This window comes from Sus scrofa, chromosome 9, assembly GCF_054392235.1.
Source record: "Sus scrofa isolate SSC_HxYL_T2T_F1_AM1 chromosome 9, Sscrofa_HxYL_maternal_Yorkshire_Landrace_v2.0, whole genome shotgun sequence".
In the NCBI taxonomy this organism is placed as follows: Eukaryota; Metazoa; Chordata; class Mammalia; order Artiodactyla; family Suidae; genus Sus; species Sus scrofa.
The window spans coordinates 56,301,529-56,320,371 of NC_139391.1; the positions used below are offsets into that span (position 1 = coordinate 56,301,529).

General features: G+C 38.3%; 1 protein-coding gene across 12 annotated transcripts in view; it reads right to left on the reverse strand.

The window, feature by feature from the left end:
* ARHGAP32 (Rho GTPase activating protein 32) overlaps window positions 1–18,843 on the reverse strand; it is a 274,553-nt gene that overhangs the window by 122,030 nt on the left and 133,680 nt on the right. Inside the window, exon 1 of one of the 12 annotated variants that reach the window (XM_084976603.1) lies at window positions 6,643–6,815. The exons of the other annotated variants lie outside the window; for them this stretch is intronic. Within the exon in view, the coding sequence (XP_084832729.1) occupies window positions 6,643–6,729 (87 nt within the window). The 5' untranslated portion in view covers window positions 6,730–6,815. Of the gene's footprint in view, window positions 1–6,642; window positions 6,816–18,843 lie in introns of those variants that run through there. 12 annotated transcript variants of the gene reach the window in all.

The window sequence follows — 18,843 nt, forward strand, 5'->3', positions numbered from 1 at the left end:
CAACACTGGATCCTTAACCCACTGAGCAAGGCCAGGGATCGAACCCGCAACCTCACGGTTCCTAGTCGGATTCGTTAACCACTGAGCCACAACGGGAACTCCAACAATACTATTTTTGCAAGCATATTCAGCCACATGCCTGGAAGTAAATACTCCATGTCTAATGTGACTCTAATACATGATATATTTTTTCATCATTCAACCAATTTTACACACCTAACTCCTGGACTATTATCTCAAATGAGATACAGTTAAAATCCAGTACTTGGATCACAGCAGCACTGATAACTTACTGTGAATTTTTCATTTCAAATCCTCCCCTCAAATGACAAAGATTTCCAGGTAGACGAGGAGGTATTACTATAGAATGCATAGCAAAGAAGGGTTGAGATTAATCTGTTTTGGTTTGAGGAAAACTTTCTGGTAGGGGTGGGAAGAGTAAAATCATCACAATTTTTGTTTCAAATGGTTACATACATAATAATATGTTTTTCTAAATAAGATTTTTTTTTTTGAAGTTCCCGTTGTGGCACATCGGAAATGAATCCGACTAGGAACCATGAGGTTGCGGGTTTGATCCCTGGCCTTGCTCAGTGGGTTAAGGGTCCAGCGTTGCTGTGAGCTGTGGTATAGGCCGGCAGCTACAGCTCCAATTAGACACCTAGCCTGGGAACCTCCATATGCCGAGGGTACCGCCCTAAAAAGACAAAAGAAAAAGTTTGTTTTTTACTTAACTGGAAATATTTACAAGTTAATCTTGAAACTGTAAATAGACTACAAAAATGAAGAAATAACTTTTCATTGATTTACCTCATTCTTTTTTTTTTTTTTTCTTTTTCTTTTTAGGGCCGTACCTGTGGCATACAGAAGTTCCCAGGCTAGGGGTCAACTCAGAGCTGCAGCAGCCAGCCTAAGCCACAGCAACAGCAACACAGGATTCTAAGGCCCATCTGTGACCTACACCACAGCTCACGACAACGCCAGATCCTTGACCCACTGAGCAAGGCCAGGGATCGAACCTGCATCCTCTTAGATCCTAGTTGGGTTTGTTACCGCTGAGCCATGACAGGAACTCCTGATTTACTTCATTCTATTAATGTCTGAAAGTTTCAGAGATAAGTACCAAAACTTATTGCTGGTATATATTTCTATAAACTTTAATGTCTACGTTTAGATGAATTCTTATTCAGAAAGAAAATGTAGTCTGTTTCCAAAAGAAACCACACTTAGTCAATATCCACTGAACTTGCTAAATATTATACCAGTATAGTGAAATACTGAAACCAAAAATGTGGAATCCATATGTATGATCTTACCTGTTAACAATTTGGTAACAAAAGATTTTGGTGTTGCTATTCGACGGAAGAAAAATATAATAAAGTGTTTTCTCTGGTTTCTTTTAGCTTTATTTTTAAACCTTAAACCTTCTAAATACATTACAATTTCAGTACTCCAAGCCATGGGTTTAATTTTACCTAAAAATGGAGTGAAATTTTTAAATTAATTATAATTACAGAAAAGGTAGCTGTTATTTACCTTTTTCTATTTCACAATTTTATATAAAGTTAATTTTTATGTTAAAAGAAATATTATATTGAAATAAATTGACTGCCAGATCACCAAGAATATTATCAATACAGTAGTCTCTCTTGGGAGGGGTAGTTTGTCACAAAATTCTTTATAGTTATAAAGCCTCCTATTTGCAAAGAATTTCTTTATCCCTTGTCCCAATCCTGACACCACTATCCTCAGGTCATCAGAAAAGTGTTATTTTCTACATTTGCCAGGTTATGGTCTGACTTTACCAAAGTTCCTTAGGCTATCTGCCTTCTCCAAAGTTCTTTAAAACTACTGATCAATCTGGTTTGATATATTTATTTCTATTTTACAAATGAGGAAACAGGACCACAGAAGTTAAGGAATTTACTTAAGAGCATACAGGTCATATTGCACTATTAATTATCATACTTTTTTACTTTCAATTACATTAAAGACATAAGATATTTCCAAACTATGGTTTATTCCTGCTTATTAAGACAGTAGTTCTGTCTGTTTATCCTTTCCTGGTACTTTTTAAAAAGAATGTGAAAAATAGCTCTGCAGCTTTGATTCAAACACAGACTCCTATCACTTGCCAGCTGTGACCTTACGTAAGTTCTTAAGCTCTTTCTACCTCACATTACTCAACTGAAACTGTTATGAAGAGTCAATGAGACAGCATACAAACAGTAGTTAGTATAACATCTGGCTCACAGAAAGCATTCGATAAATGCCAGGTTGTATTTTTTATTACAATTCTGGTTATTTTGGGAGTTCCCATCGTGGCGCAATGGACACGAATCCGACTAGGAACCATGAGGTTACAGGTGTGATCCCTGGCCTCGATCAGTGGGTTAAGGATCTGGCGTTGCCGTGAGCTGTGGTGTAGGTCGCAGCCGCGGCTTGGATCTGATGTTACTGTGGCTGTGGCGTAGGCCAGCAGCTGTAGCTCCAATGAGACCCCTAGCCTGGAACCTCCACACGCCATAGGTGTGGCCCTAAAAAGCAAATAAATAAATAAATAAATAAATAATAAAAAAATAAAAATAATTCTGGTTACTTCATGTAAAATGAAAATTCAGGGTTTTTTATTTTATATTTTACTCAACATTTCTACACTCAGGTCAAACTTTTGCTCCACATTTCTCAGTATCAAGGCAAGAATGTGTCTGCTGAAAGTGTTGACTGAAATAAACGCACAACCTAAAAGTTGGGAATTATGCCACAGCAGCATTTCCAAGCCCCCTGCATAGCAGCTGTAGTAGAGAACACTCAAGAAATAGGTATTAGATTCGTACTTTTTCTGTGCTGTATTTCAGTCAAAACCTGAGCTCTCACATTCCGGTTAATTTAACTTAACACCTTACATGAAATTGGAGTTCCCGTCATGGCTCAGTGGTTAACGAATTCGACTAGGAACCATGAGGTTGCAGGTTCAATCCCTGGCCTTGTTCAGTGGGTTAAGGATCCGGCGTTGCCGTGAGCTGTGGTGTAGGTGGCAGACACGGCTCGGATCTGGCATTGCTGTGGCTCTGGTGTAGGCCGGTGGCTACAGCTCTGATTAGACCCCTAGCCTGGGAATCTCCATATGCCATGGCTGTGACCCTAGAAAGAGACAAAAAGATTAAAAAAAAAAAAAACTTTATATGAAGTTGGATAAAAAGAAACATGATCTCACAGCTTTAGATAACCAAATGATAAAAAGAAAATGTGAAGCATACATAGCCAGTTGCTATTCTACACACTAGATGGCAGTATCACATAAAGCACAGCAGAAAGAGAAGCAAGCCTCAACAGCTTACAAAGCAGAGTAAACTGATTATACCTTTCCATGTTGCAAGAGATTTTTTTCCCTGCATACTAAAAAATATTTTGAATGTGAATGTGCATAAACCTTTGTTTTTGGACAATGAAGATAATACAATAAGGCAGAAGTGCAAAAAAGACAGTACATTTCCATAATATAAAACTACATATGGTTTTACTTAATAAATAACAAGCCATATCTAGTAATTGCTAATCTTTTTTTTCAGGTTCCAATTTCTCTAAACAAAATATTCTATGACACTTACACATCAAACCCTAGAGTTTGTTCAAAGTACTATTCAGGGAGAAAATGTTCAAACACAAATGCACTTATTAAAAAGCAATGGCTGAAAATGAGTAAAATAGCAATGGTACTTATACAACTTTCTTTATCTAAGGAAAAAGGGTGCTTAGCAATTAACGAAGGGGGAAATGAAGGGAGGAAGGGAGGGAAGGAGGAGGGAATGAATAATGATGATGAATAAAACCCCAAGTTGGTTTCTTGCTAAGACCAAATGTTAAGAATACATCTTATGGGAGTTCCCACTGTAGTTCAGCCAGTTAAAAACACGACGTTGAATTCGTGAGGATATAGGTTCGATCCCTGGCTTTCTTGCTCAGTAGGTTAAGGATCCAGCGTTGCTGTAAGCTGTGGCTTAGGTCGCAGATGTAGCTCAGACCTGGTGTTGCTGTGGCTGAGGAGTAGGCCTGCAGGTGCAGCTCCGATTCAATCCCTGGCCCAGGAACTTCCATATGCCACAAGTGTGGCCATAAAAGGACAAAAGAAAAGAAAAAAGAATATATCTTATGGACAACTTACACCCATAAATCTGAAAACCTTTAAATGGGCAATTTTCTAAGAAAATATAAATGATAAAAATTGACCTAAGGAGACACTGACTAGACCAATAATCAAATTATAAGTTGAAGAGTTCCTGTCGTGGCGCAGCAGAAACGAATCCGACTAGGAATCATGAGGTTGAGGGTTCAATCCCTGGCCTCGCTCAGTGGGTTAAGGAACCGACATTGCTGTGAACTGTGGTGTAGGGCGCAGACTCGGCTTGGACCTGGCATTGCTGTGGCTCTGGCATAGGCCAGTGGCTACAGCTCCGATGAGACCCCTAGCCTGGGAACCTCCATATGCTACAGGTGCAGCCCTAAAAGGACAAAAGACAAAAAAAAAAAAAAAATTATAAGTTGAGATGGTAATTAACGATTAATCCCTCCAATGGGAACCAAAAAGGAAAATTTTACTAAACCTTCAAAGAACAAGTAATTCCCATTTCCAGAAACTATTCCATGATTTTTTTGTTTGTTTGTTTGCTTTTTAGGGCCGTACCCATGGCATATGGAAGTTCCCAGGCTAGAGTTAAATCGGGGCTGTAGCTATCAGCCTACACCACAGCCAGAGCAAAGCGGGATCTGAGCTGCATCTTCGATCTACACCACAGCTCACAGCAACACCGGTTCCTTAACCCACTGAGCAAGGCCAGGGATAGGACCCGTGTCCTCATGGATTCTAGTTGGGTTCATTACCACTGAGCCATGACGGGAACTCCCCAAGATATTTATTTTTAAAAAGATATGGTACAGTGAAGTTCTCCAAGTCAGGCTAGGGAAAGGTACAATATACAGATCCACACCACTAATGAACATACACACAAAAACTATAAAATTTTGATAGAGTGAAAAAAGGAATTTATTTTTTTAAATATTCAGCCCCAAAGTAGTGTTTCCCAGGAATATAAATATGTTTGAACAATCTATCTCTATGACCAGAGTAATGATTTTTTTTTTTTTTGTCGTTTTTTTGTTGTTGTTGTTGTTGCTATTTCTTGGGCCGCTCCCGCGGCATATGGAGGTTCCCAGGCTAGGGGTCCAATCGGAGCTGTAGCCACCGGCCTACGCCAGAGCCACAGCAACTCGGGATCCGAGCCGTGTCTGCAACCTACACCACAGCTCACGGCAACGCCGGATCGTTAACCCACTGAGCAAGGGCAGGGACCGAACCCGCAACCTCATGGTTCCTAGTCGGATTCGTTAACCACTGCGCCACGACGGAAACTCCTGATTTTTACTAATTTTTAAGGATAGCTTATTCGTGCTCTATAAAGTGGACTAAAATAAGAACATGACATAGGACAGCTTCTCCTGCTCCCTCCCCAGTTCATTTAAACCAGAGCTCACAGTTCATCTACAACATCTTAGCTAGTAGGATTATTAGCTGTCATCTAGTTATTCTCGTGTATACAGAAACTGCACTTCCTTTTCACCAGGATGATAAAGAAAATAGGACCAAGATTAACCAACAACCTCCCTCGAGGTCAAGACAGTATGGCACAATGAGAGCACAAGGCCAGCTGGCCGCACCCATTCCCTACCCACCACACACACACCAGTGTCCTTTTTCCTCTACAGGACAATGTCATCTTAACCACATGTTACAACTGAAGATAGTGAACTGATAGTTGAACAAGAAAGTCAGAGCCAGCTGCGACAGGATTTGAACATATCCCCGCAATCTAAAGCATATGTGCTGCCAAATTCACTGGGACAATATACACAAGCCTGGGAATTATTTTATCAGGTAAAAATTAAATTAGAAACAGGAATGCTCAAGGATGCTCAGTGCCTACTTTGCTTTCAAAAGGTGGGACCCAAGATTTCAGAACTACTCTGAAACCAGAATGAGGAAGAAAAATTCTGTTTTACAAAACCAGCCATGAAAAAATACTGCACCCCTCTGCTTTTTACATAGAAGTCACTTTTCTGCCAATGTATTACCAAAGCATTCCTTCCAAAATTATAATTATTATCTTTTTCCAACAAATTCTTCTAATTATTTTTACGTTTACATTATTATATAATTAATTCCAAGTAATTGGAATATAATTATTTCAATTATTTTTATATTTACATAGACATATTTTTTATTGGAGAATAGTTGCTTTACAATGTTAAGTTTCAGGTGTATAGCAAAGTGATTCAGTTATATATAAATATATATTCATCCTTTTTCAGATTCTTTTCCCATATAGGTTATTACAGAATATTGAGTAGAGTTCCCTGGCCTATATAGGAGGTCCTTGCTGGTTATCTATTTTATACATAGTAATGTCTATATGTTAATCCCAAATTTATCCCTTCCCTCCATGTTTTCCCTTTGGTAACATAAGTTTGTTCTTGAAATCTGTGAGTCTGTTTCTGTTTTGTAAATAAGTTCACATGTTTCAGTTTTTTTTAGATTCCACATATAAGAGATATCATATGATATTTGCCTTTCTCTGTATGACTTACTTCACTTAGTACGATAATCTCTAGGTCCATCCATGTTGCTGCACATGGCATTATTTCATTCTTCTCTGTGGCTGAGCAGTGTTCCATGGTATATGTGTACCACACCTTCTTTATCCACTCTTCTGTTGATGAACATTTAGGTTGCTTCCATGTCTTGGCTATTGTGAATAGTGCTGCAATGAACATTGGGGTGCATGCATCTTTTCAAATTCTGGTTTTCTCTAGATATATGCCCAGGAGTGGGGTCACTGGTTCATACAGTAGTTCTATTTCTAGTTTTTAAGGAACCTCTATATTGTTTCCTTGGAGTTCTTCTTAATTTATCAATATAACATGACCACTGTTACCACTCCAGTAACTATTCTACATGATTTTTAGTGACTGCATAAAATTTCCTGTATGAATAGCCCATAATTTATACCATTCCTACTTCTGAACATTTAAATTATTTCTAATTTTTTACTATAAATAATGACGTAATAACTACACGGCCTTTTGAGAATTGGTCTTTGCCCATAGTGTCCCAGGAACTCCTACTCAATCAAATGTCACCTCCTTTGTGCAGCATTTTATGATTCTTCAAAACAGGGTTCATTTCTCCATATTTGTGAAATATATTTGCAGGTACAAATAAATGAAGATATAAAGTTAGCCTCAAGCTAACATCTTAATCCTAATATATTTTAGCCTCCCGCATATGAACAGTAACATCTCAAGGGAAGGAATAATGTTATCATCCTTTTTTATATGTCCAACATACAGTATCCTGCCTGGAACACAGCCAACATGCAACAAGTGCTTGTTAAATGAATGACTCCCAACACACCTCACAAGAAACACCATGCCATACTTCCCATTCAAGAGTCTTACTGAGCTCCTACTATTGAAAGACTGTGCTGAGTTCTGCAGAAAGAAAAAATGAGAAATATCCACGCAAAGAGTTTAAAATTGTTTATGAATATCAAATAATAAATAAAAGTAAATCAAAGCAGAAAATGGTAAGTGATATAAAAACATATAATGTTAACAACAATATCAAAAAGAGTAAAATATGTAGGATAAATTTAATCAAAGAACGTACAATACCTGCATGCTAAAACTAAAAAATATTATTGAAAAAAATTAAAGAATATGGAAAGACACCTCATTTTCAAGGAATGGAAGACATATTAAGATGGTTGTATTCTGCACAGTAAACTACAGAATCGATATGATTCCTATAAAAATTTCAACTACCTTTATTTTAAAAAGAAATAGAAGAGTTGATACTAAAACTCATGGCAAATACAGGGGATCCAGAATAGCCATAACAATCTTGAAAAAGGAACAAAGTTGACAGACCCACAATTCTCAATTTCAAAACACATTTCAAAGTTACAGTGATCAAAATAGTGTGGTATTGGTATAGAATACATATAGTCAAAAGGAACAGAGATGAGAGTACAGAAATAAACTCATACATCTATTGTCAAGGGCTTTCAGCAAGAGTGTCAATACCATTCAAGGGAAAAAGAACAATCTTTCCAACCAGTGATGCTCAGAAAACTGTATATTCACATCCAAAAGAATGAATTTGGACCCCCCTACATCACACTATATACAAAAATTAACTAAAAATGGATCACAGGCATAAACGTAAGTGCTAAAACCATAAAACTCTTAAAAGGAACCATAGGAATAAATCTTCATGTTCTTGGGTTAGGCAATGGATTCTCAGATATAACAACAGAAGCATATGCAACCAAAGAAAAAAAATAAACCAGACTTTATCAAAATTATAAATTTCTATGCTTCAAAGGACATGATGAAGAAAGAGCCATGGGAGTTCCCATTGTGGCTCAGTGGTAACAAACCCAACAATTATCCGTGAGGACTCGGGTTCAATCCCTGTTTAGTGGGTTAAGGATCCGGCTTTGCTGTGAGCTGCTGTGTAAGTTGCAGATGTGGCTCAGATCTGATGTTGTGGCTGTAGCATAGGCCAGCAGCTGCAGCTCTCATTTGACCCCCAGTCTGGGAACCTCCATACGCTTCAGGTGTGGGCCTAAAAAAAAAAAAAAAAAAAAGAAAGAGCCATAAAAACTGTATGTGCAGCAAAACAACTTAAATGACCACAAACTAAAGAACAGTTAACAATATGTAGTATGTAGGATGCCCACAAAATGGGATATTACTTAGCTATAGATAGGAATGATAAATGCTGTAACATGAATGAACCTTGAAAATACTATGCTAAGTAAAAAAAATCAACACAAAAGAGTACATAGTGTACGAGTACATTCAGATGAAATGTCAAGAACAGGCGAATCTATAGAGACAGAAAGCAAATTAGTGGTTGCCATGAGTTGGATAGGAAGGAGACAGGGAATGACTGTATAAGGTTTTGGAGTTCCCACTGTGGCCCAATGGGAACAAACACAACAAGTATCCAAGAGGAGGTGGGTTTGATCCCTGGCCTTGCTCAGTGGGTTAAAGGACCTGGTGTTGCTGTGAACTGTAGTGTAGGTCGCAGATGCAGCTTGGATCTGGCATTGCTCTGGCTGTGGTGTAGGCTGGCAGCTACAGTTCTGATTCAACCCCGAGGCTAGGAACTTTCATATACCATGGGTGCAGACCTAAAAAGAAAAAACAAACTAACAACAACAAAAAAGAGGTATGAGGTTTCTTTTGGAGGTAATGAAAACATTCTGGAATTTAATGGTAGTGACAGATAAACATTTTGAACGTGCTAAAAGCCACTGAATTATGTACTTTAAAATGGTTAAGACGGTAAATTCTATGTTTTATGAATTTACTTCAATGAAAAAGATGAATTTTATTTTATATGAATTTTCTATATGACATATCAATCTGAAAAAATATGTGTTATGATTCAGAAACTAACTCATCTACTGGGAATTGGAGGTAGGAAGAGAGGTAGATTAGAAAAACTTTTAAGAAGCTGGTTAGATACTGGTTAAAAGATACTAGAATTCCTGATACATGATAGGAAGAAAGGTTAAAACATAGGAAAGACCATGACTTGTTTAGTAAATGAATAGTTTAATCTGATAAAAGTAAGATAAAAGTGGATAAAAGGCAGGGAAGATGTGTGGAAGCTTACAAGCAAATCTTTTTTATTTATTTATTTTTTTTGGTCAGGCCCATAGCATGTGGAAGTCCCTGGGCCAGGGATCAACCAATGACCCGAGCCACAGCAGTGACAACACCAGATCCCTAACCCTCTGAGCTACCAGGGAACTCCCTGCATCATGCACAACGTGACAACTTTGTGTAATTGACAGTAGGAGACCAAGAAAGGATTCACACGGAGGTTGAAATCACTGGAGCTGTATTTCAGGCCAAGTTCATGAAACAGAGGCATGTTCAAAGACCATGGAAGAGTCCAAACCAGAGAGGATGAAGATTTAAACTAAGAGATAGGAACAGAAAAGAAGGGTGGATTAGAAAGAACTATTCAACTAATGAGATGTGACACCCAACACTCAGGTGTACCTAGAGGTGACTAGGAGAATAATACCAGAAACCGGAACAGCTAACCCTGGCACCTTAGAAACAGTCTGCCTAGCTTCACATCCTAGCTCTACCACTTATTCTCTGTGTGACCCTTGGCAAGTCATCTCATCTCTCAAAGATCCATCTCTAATCTGGGATTAGAGAACCCAACTCTTTGGGTCCTTGTGGGACACAGACTCGGCATACTTATTTCCAGTGCATGGTGGAATAGACCAGCATGTACTGGGCTTTTCCAATGGATCCAAAAATGCTAACCTTTATCACACACTAAGTGTATACACACACAAGTATCCAACCATTTCCACACTCATCAGTCCACTGTTCTGTCTAGTCCTTTGGTAGAGAACAATTAATATGATAGAAAAATGAAATATAATAATAATAATAATCTTTTTAAAAACAGAAAAAGGATATAAAAGCAATTCATAGAAAGAGAATACAAAATATCTATAAACATAAAATAATGTACAACTTCACTCATAACTAAAGAAATGCAAATTACAGTAAGAAGCTGCCATATTTCACCTATACAGTATAGGCAAAAATTATAAAAGTCAACAGTGCTTGTCAATGGGAGGAAAAGATGCGATAATTAATCACTGCATAAACTGGCATATTTCAAAAATGAACTTAGCAACAATTGTCAACATTTTAAATGTCTATACCCTTTGACCCAGTGAATCCTCTTATAGGATTTTATTTAATGGATATATTTACATCAATAAAACTTGGAATATCCATCAACAGGGAACTGATTAAACAAATTATGATATAATAAAATGAAATGTTATGTAGCTGTGAAAAAGAATGAGGTAAGTCCAAACTACTGAAATAAAAATATATATCCAAGATATTATTTCAAGTAAAAAAGCAGTTTTTAAGATAGTATGTATAGAATTCCATCTATATTTTTGAAAGGTTATAGATAGCTAGCTAGATAGTTGTTCTATCTGGAGATACTGTTATTTTATAAATATATAGAAACATTCGAGACAGACACATGATAAATAGTTAACAAAAGAAATACAGCACAAAGGAAATTTATTTTGCATTAACAGTTTTCCTCATCCATTCTATTTGAGGTTTACAACAAATAAATGTACATTCATAAGAAATATAGTCTTATCATAGAAGAGCAAATTTAAATGGTGAAAAACACACAATATTAAAAGAGCCCTTTTAAAGCAAATTTGATCTCATCTCAAACAAATTCATTCATCCATTCATTCAAAAAATATTGATTAAGTGATTCATTTATGTAGATGGTAAGGTGGGGGAAAAAAAAGAATAAGTAACAAAATATTTAGCCTATCAGATGGTGGCAAATGTTATGGAGAAAAATAAATTATGGAGGAGAGACAAAGAAGGCTGGTGACCACAAGTTGCCATCTTACATACGGAAAGTACACTGTCTCTGTAAAGACAACATGTGATCAAATATTTCAAAAAGGGAAAGGAGCAAGTTACATGGATATCCAGGGAGAAGAACTTTCCAAGTAGAGGAAACAAAGTCCAATGGTCCTGAGGAGGGAGCCTGTACGTGGGAAGAAGAGCAGAGCATCTGTGCCCAGAACACTATGTCTTAGGGGAAGAGAAGAAAGAGATGAGGTCAGAGATGTTAAAGGTAGATCTTGTAAACCCACGCAGGGAATTTGAAAGAATTTTACTTTTACTCTGAAAAAGAAGAGAAAGAACTGCAGTTTCTGAAAAAGTGACATGATCTGACTTATATTTGAAAAGAATCATTCTTGCTGTGGTGTCAGCTATACAAGACTACGGAAAATAATCCCCTTAAAAAGGACAATAGCAAGCCTAAGGTGAGAGCCGAGAAACAGGTAGGTGTGGTCAGATTCTGGATACATTTTAAAGACAGAGCCAAGAGTTTTGCTGATGGACTGGATGCGAGGAGTAACAAAAGAAAGAAAAAAAAAAATCCAAGATGACTCCACAGTTTGGCTGGTCTCTGGAACTGGAAAGACAGAGCTGCTATTCACCAAATTGGAGAAGAGAGCAGGTAGAACAGGTTTGAGAGAAGACAGTCTAGATATGCTAAATTTAAGATACTATTAGTCACCAAAGTGAAGTTGTAGAGAAGTCAGCTAAATACACAATCCAAAGGAGAGAGTATGAAAATTTCCTTTGTATGTTACATGGTAATGATACTACTAGCCCAAATTAACCATTACATCTAAATTATCGTGTCTTTCAGTCTAAATAAAATTGAGAATCAGAATCCATAACATATAGGATTAAGAATAATCATTTTCATTTTATAACTGAAAGCCCTAAGGTTAAATATAATATTGTCAGATTTTTAAAAATTGAGGGGACAGGAGTTCCCGCCGTGGCTCAGTGGTTAATGAATCCGACTGGGAACCATGAGGCTGTGGCTTCGATCCCTGGCCTTGCTCAGTGGGTTAAGGATCCAGCATTGCCATGAGCTGTGGTGTAGGTTGCAGATGCGGCTTGGATCTGGTGTTGCTGTGGCTGCGGCATGGGCGGCAGCTACAGCTCCGATTAGACCCCTAGCCTGGGAACCTCCATATGCCATGGGTGCGGCCCTAGAAAAGACAAAAAGACAAAAAGACTAAATAAATAAATAAATAAATATCTAGCAGACAGTGATATTTTCCAGGACACAATAGCCCATTTCAATCATAAATTTCCAATATCTGAGAAAGAGCTATAAGTACGAACACTGGAAAACCACAACAGAAATTCCTAAGATCAAAGTGTAAAAAAAGAAGGTATTCAACTGAGACAGGGTGACAGGCAACAAACTGAGTCAGTCAACTGACGATATGAATAACCCACTGGGATACAACAGAGTGGCTGAGACAAAAGCTGAAGACCTATTCCCGACACATTTTACTAAGTTTTCCTACTTATTTTCTCCTTAGAACATATTTTTGTCAATCCTATATTAAAAATAAGTAAGGATTCTGAGATGGGGATTCTGGGAAGATGGAGTAGGAAGCAACAGCAATCTCCCACCAATGACTGCACTGGCAGAGTCTGTCTGCACAATTATTTCGTTACTCTAGAGTCTACTGAAGGCTTGGGACCTTCAGGGGGAGGCTTGGAGGATAAATCATGGTAAATTTTGGTCAGCTCTTAGCACAGCAGCAACTACCCATCCTCAATCTCTCAGCAAATGGCACATACACTCAAGGAGCAACTTACATGCAGTGTGTGAGAGCCACAGCCAGCAAAATGTATCCTGTCCTACAAAGAAAAAGGATCCATGCTCTGACTGCTGCTTCTGATAGCAGAAGTGCAAAGAGGGGGACACCCACTGTTGTTACACCCACCCACCCCCCATATTGTTGCAAGACCCTCCACCACCAGCCGAAGCAACTGACAAAGAATTTAAAAGGCCAGTGAACCTGCCCTCCCTTAATTTTTCTCTTTTTCCCCTTTGGGGAACCAGACATTATAGACGAGGACATTCAAAGCAACTGCATTTATGAGGCAAATTATAAGTGACCACATATGCCCAGGGAAAAGTGCAGGCTCAGGAAACACCTGATATGACCTTAAGTTTATCCTTGGCACAGAGTGAGCAGACAACAATTAAAACAAACAAACAAAACAGCAAACCTTAGGGAAGGGGGGAAATCAGATTTCCAGTCTTACCATATTACCACATTCAAATGTCTGAATCAAAAAACCCACAAGCTACACAAAGAAATAGGAAAATCATGGCCCATTCTAAGGAAAAAAATAAATCAACAAGGAAATCCATTAAAAAAGTGATAGTGGATCTACTAAGAAAACATTTTAAGAAAACTGTCTTAAAGATGCCCCACAAAATGAAAGGACAATGTGGAGAAAGTAAATGATGCATGAACAAAATGGAAATGTCAACAAAAAGAAATTTCTTTAAGTTTTTTTTTAATTTATTTATTTATTTTCGTCTTTTTCACTTTTCTAGGGCCACTCCCCCGGCATATTGAGGTTCCCAGGCTAGGGGTCTAATCAGAGCTGTAGCCGCCTGCCTACACCAGAGCCACAGCAACGCGGGATCCGAGCCTCATCTGCAATCTACACCACAGCTCAGGGCAACGCCAGATACCCAACCTACTGAGCAAGGCCAGGAATCGAACTCACAACCTCTTGGTTCCTAGTCAGATTCGTTTCCACTGAGCCACAATGGGAACTCCATCAAAAATAAATTTCTAAAAAGAAATTCTGTACCTGAAAGTACAATAACTATAATGAATATTTTATAGGAGAGCCTTAAGGGCCAATTTTAGGGATCAGAAGAAACAATCAATGAACTTGAAGATATGACAAAGGAAATTAATGAGTCTGAGGAACAGAATAAAAAAAGAGAAGGGTGAAGAAGTGAAAAATGCCCAAGGGACCTATGGGATACCATCCCATACATTTAGAATGAGTCTCGGACAAGTCTCAGGACGAGTCTCAGGATGAGAACAGAGAGACGAAGGGGCAAAGAGACTATCTGAAGAAAATAATCACCGAAAACTTCTAAAATCTGATTGAAGATATGAATAAAAGTAGCCAAGAAACTCAACAAACTTCAAGTAAGATGAACTTAAAGAAACCCATTCAAGACATATTATAATCAAACTTTCAAAAGCCAAATATAATGAGAGAATCTCAAAAGTAGCAAGAGAGAAGCAATTTGTAACACATATGGGATCTTCACTGAGATTATCAAGAGCTATCTTATCAGAAGAAACTGTGGTGGCCAGAAGGTGGCGAGCCAATAAATTCAAATCGCTAAAGGAATAAAACTGTCAACCAAGAATATATCCAGCAAACTGTCCTTCAAAAGCAAAAGATAAAATAAGACATTCCTAAATAAATAAAACCTGAGAAAGCTCATTACCATTAGGCCTACTTCACACGAAATGCTCAAGGGAGTCCTGCAAGTTGGAATGAAAGGACATTTCACAATAACCAGAAAATGGATGAAAAAGTAAAGACCTCAGGAAAGGTAAATACATAGGCAACCATAAAATCTGGGACTGTGTAATAACACTTTGTAACCAATCCTTATTTTCTATGTGGCTTAAAAAACTAATACTTTTTTTTTTTTTTGTCTTTTCAGGCCACACCCGTGGCATGTGGAGGTTTCCCAAGCTTGGGGTCGAGTCAGAGCCACAGCTACCGGCCCATGCCACAGTCACAGCAACGCCAGATCCGAGCCGCGTCTGCGACCTACACCACAGCTCATGGAAACGCCGGATCCTTAACCCACTGAGCGAGGCCAGGGATAGAACCCGCAACCTCATGGTTCCTAGTCGGATTCGTTTCCACTGCACCACGATGGGAACTCCAAAAAGCTAGTACTTTTTACAAAAAATTTAGGTCTAAGGGGTCCCGTCATGGCACAGCCGAAATGAATCCAACCAGGAACCATGAGGTTATGGGTTCGATCTCTGGCCTCGCTCAGTGGGTTAAGGATCCAGCGTTGCCATGAGCTGTGGTGTGGGTCACAGATGCGGTTTGGATCTGGTGTTGCTGCGGCTGCGGCATGGGCGGCAGCTACAGCTCCGATTCGACCCCTAGCCTGGGAACCTACATATGCCACTAGTGGAACCCTGAAAAGACAAAAATAAATAAATAAATAAATAAATAAATAAATAAATAAATAAATAAAATTTAAGTATAAAAACAAGTATTACTTAGTCGTTAACTCCTTATTTTGTTTTCTGCATAACTGAAGAGACAATCGTATTTTAAAAAATTATTAGTGGTGTTCCCTTTGTGGCTTAGTGGAAAGGAATCCAACTAGCATGCGTGAGGATACGGGTTTGATCCTGGTCCCGCACAGTGGATTAGGGACCCGGCATTGCCACGAGCTGTGGTGCAGGTCGCAGACATGGCTCAGATCTGGCATTGCTGTGGCTATGGTGTCGGCCAGCAGCTATAGCTCTATTTGACCCCAGCCTGAAAACTTTCATATGCCGCAGGTATGGCCCTAAAAGTAAAAAAAAAAAAAAAAAAATTATGTTTTGGGGCATACAGTGTAAAAAGATGACATCAACAGCCGTAAAGGAGCAGTTTTTGTACAGTTATTACAGTGTTATAACTTTAGGATGTTATATGTAATTCCCATGGCAACCACAAAGAAAACACCTATAGAATAGACACAAAAGGAAATGAGAAAGGAATTTAAACATTTCACTACAAAAATCAACTAAAAGCAAACGAAGACTAATGCAGAAAGTAAGGGACAAGAAATCTATAATACATATGATAAATCAAATAGCAAAATGACAGAGGTAAGTTCTTCCTAATCAGTAATTAATCTAGATGAAGTGGATTAAACTCTCTAATCAAAAAACAAAGATGGACACAAGGGATTAAAAAAAGTGATCCAACTATCTGATGTCTTCAAGAAGACATACTTCAGATTAAAAGAAATAAACAGGTTATACAAAGAGAATTCCTAAAACTCAACAACAAAAACTAAACGACCCAATTCAAAAATGCGGAAAGAATGTGAATAGACATTTCTCCAAAGAACATGCAAAGATGCTGAACATCACTGATCACTAGAGAAATTAAAATCTTATTACATTCATTAGTTTGACTAAGATAGCATATGTATGTTCACCCAGACTCTCATCTCTTAAAATTGTTTGATTCCAAGTATCTAGTGGTGATATGATGCATCTCTCTATTGCCCCCATCATGTCATGGACTGGCCATGCTCTCTTTGCATTGGATATAGAGTCATTAGTGTCTTTAATCAGACTGGAGAACCAGGAACAAGAGGTGAAAATGGGAGTGGCACCATTCAATCCTACTCATAGTAACTCACTAGCAAAACTGGTGCTTCCTGTCTCCGAGAATATATGTTCTGCTGGCCTAGAGGTCTTAGTTCCATCAGAAGACACAACAATGATTCCACTGGACTGAAAGTTAAGACTGCTGCTCAGTCACAATGGGCTCCTTATGCCTCTAAATCAACAGGCAAAGAAGAGAATTGTGGTGTTGGCTGGTGTGATCCTGACTACCAGGGGAAATTGGACAGCTACTCCACAATGGAGGTAAGGAAGAGTGTGTCTGGAATACATGAGGTTCCTTAGGGTGTCTCTTAGTATCACCCTGCCCTATCATTAGACTCAATGGAAAATAACAAGAACCCAATTCAAGCAGGACCATTAATGTCCAGACCCAGAATGAAGGTTTGAGCCACCTCACCACGTAAAGAACTACAACCAGCCAAGTTTCTTTCTGAGGGCAAAGGAAATACACCATGAGTAGTAGATGAAGGCAACTTTTTTGTTTGTTTGTTTGTTTGTTTTTTTAGGGCTACACCTGTGGCATATGGAGGTTTCTGGGCTAGGGGTCGAAATGGAGCTGTAGCTGCTGGCCTATACTGCATCCATAGCCATGAAGGATCTGAGCTGCATCTGGGAGCTACACCACAGCACACACAATTGTGTTCTGTTTTGCTACACTCTCAGGTATATTCCATGAGAAATTCAGTTATAAACCATGAGAAATGCATATGTACATCAAGATTTGTGTAATACAGTGTTCACTGAGATGCTCTTTAAAATAGCCAAAAACTGACAACAACCCAAATTTCAAACAAATAAAAGCAAAAAATTACTTGTGACATACATGGATTAATTCACAGCAGTGAACAAACTGAACAAACTGTAACTACAAACATCTACAGGGATTAAATTTCTCAATGTTAAATGAAAGAAGCAAGAAGAAATATATTCAATAATGAAGCCCACCCTGATGTGATATTTCAACCTGCCTCCAAGGACCCCTGATTCTTATCAATTCTATTTTTTTTTTAACCATATAGCTCTTAATCTTGTTGGCCATCTTCTATGCTTTTTAAGAATATGTCCTTGACTTTTGTTGTTTTCATTCACTAATATAGCCAAAGCACCTAAAATAGTACCTCGTACATAGCACTTGCTCAGTAAATATCTGATGACTAAATCAGAATAATTCCAATTATACGAAGTTCAAAACCAGGTAAACCTAAATACCACGCTGATTAAAAATGCACAGAGGGGAGTTTCTGTTTTGGCTCAGCAGTAATAAACCTGACTAGTAACCATGAGGATTCGGGTTCGATCCCTGGCCTTGCTCAGTGGGTTAAGGATCCGGCATTGCTGTGAACTGTGGTTTAGGTCACAGATGTGGCTTGGATCCCTCACTGCTATGGCTGTGGTGTAGGCTAGCAGCAGCAGCTCCAATTCAACCCCTAGCCTGGGAACTTCGATATGCCGCAGTGCTGCCCTTAAAAAAAAAAAAAAAAAAAAAAAAGAATGCATATAGGTAGTAAAACTATTTTTAAAATGTAAAGGAATGAATATTACAAAAGTCATGGTATAAGTGCAACATAAGAGGGACACCGGAAACATCTATCTTTTAACTGAGGCTTTAAAATGTACATATATATGTAAATAACATGTGTATAAATGTACGTGTCTTATACACATACACATGTATACACAACACTATACTTCACAATATGAAAAAATACTGGGGAAAAAACCTCCATTAGCACTTCTCTCCCTAACCCCTATTCCACCTTCGTTCCGACTCTGATTTATCCATCACCACCACCACCCAACACAACTAACAACTTCAGGTAACAGCTATAAGAGTTCACGCTACAGAACAGTGACAAACTCTGTTTAGAAATCTGATAGAAATTCTGAAATTTGTGCTGATTCCATT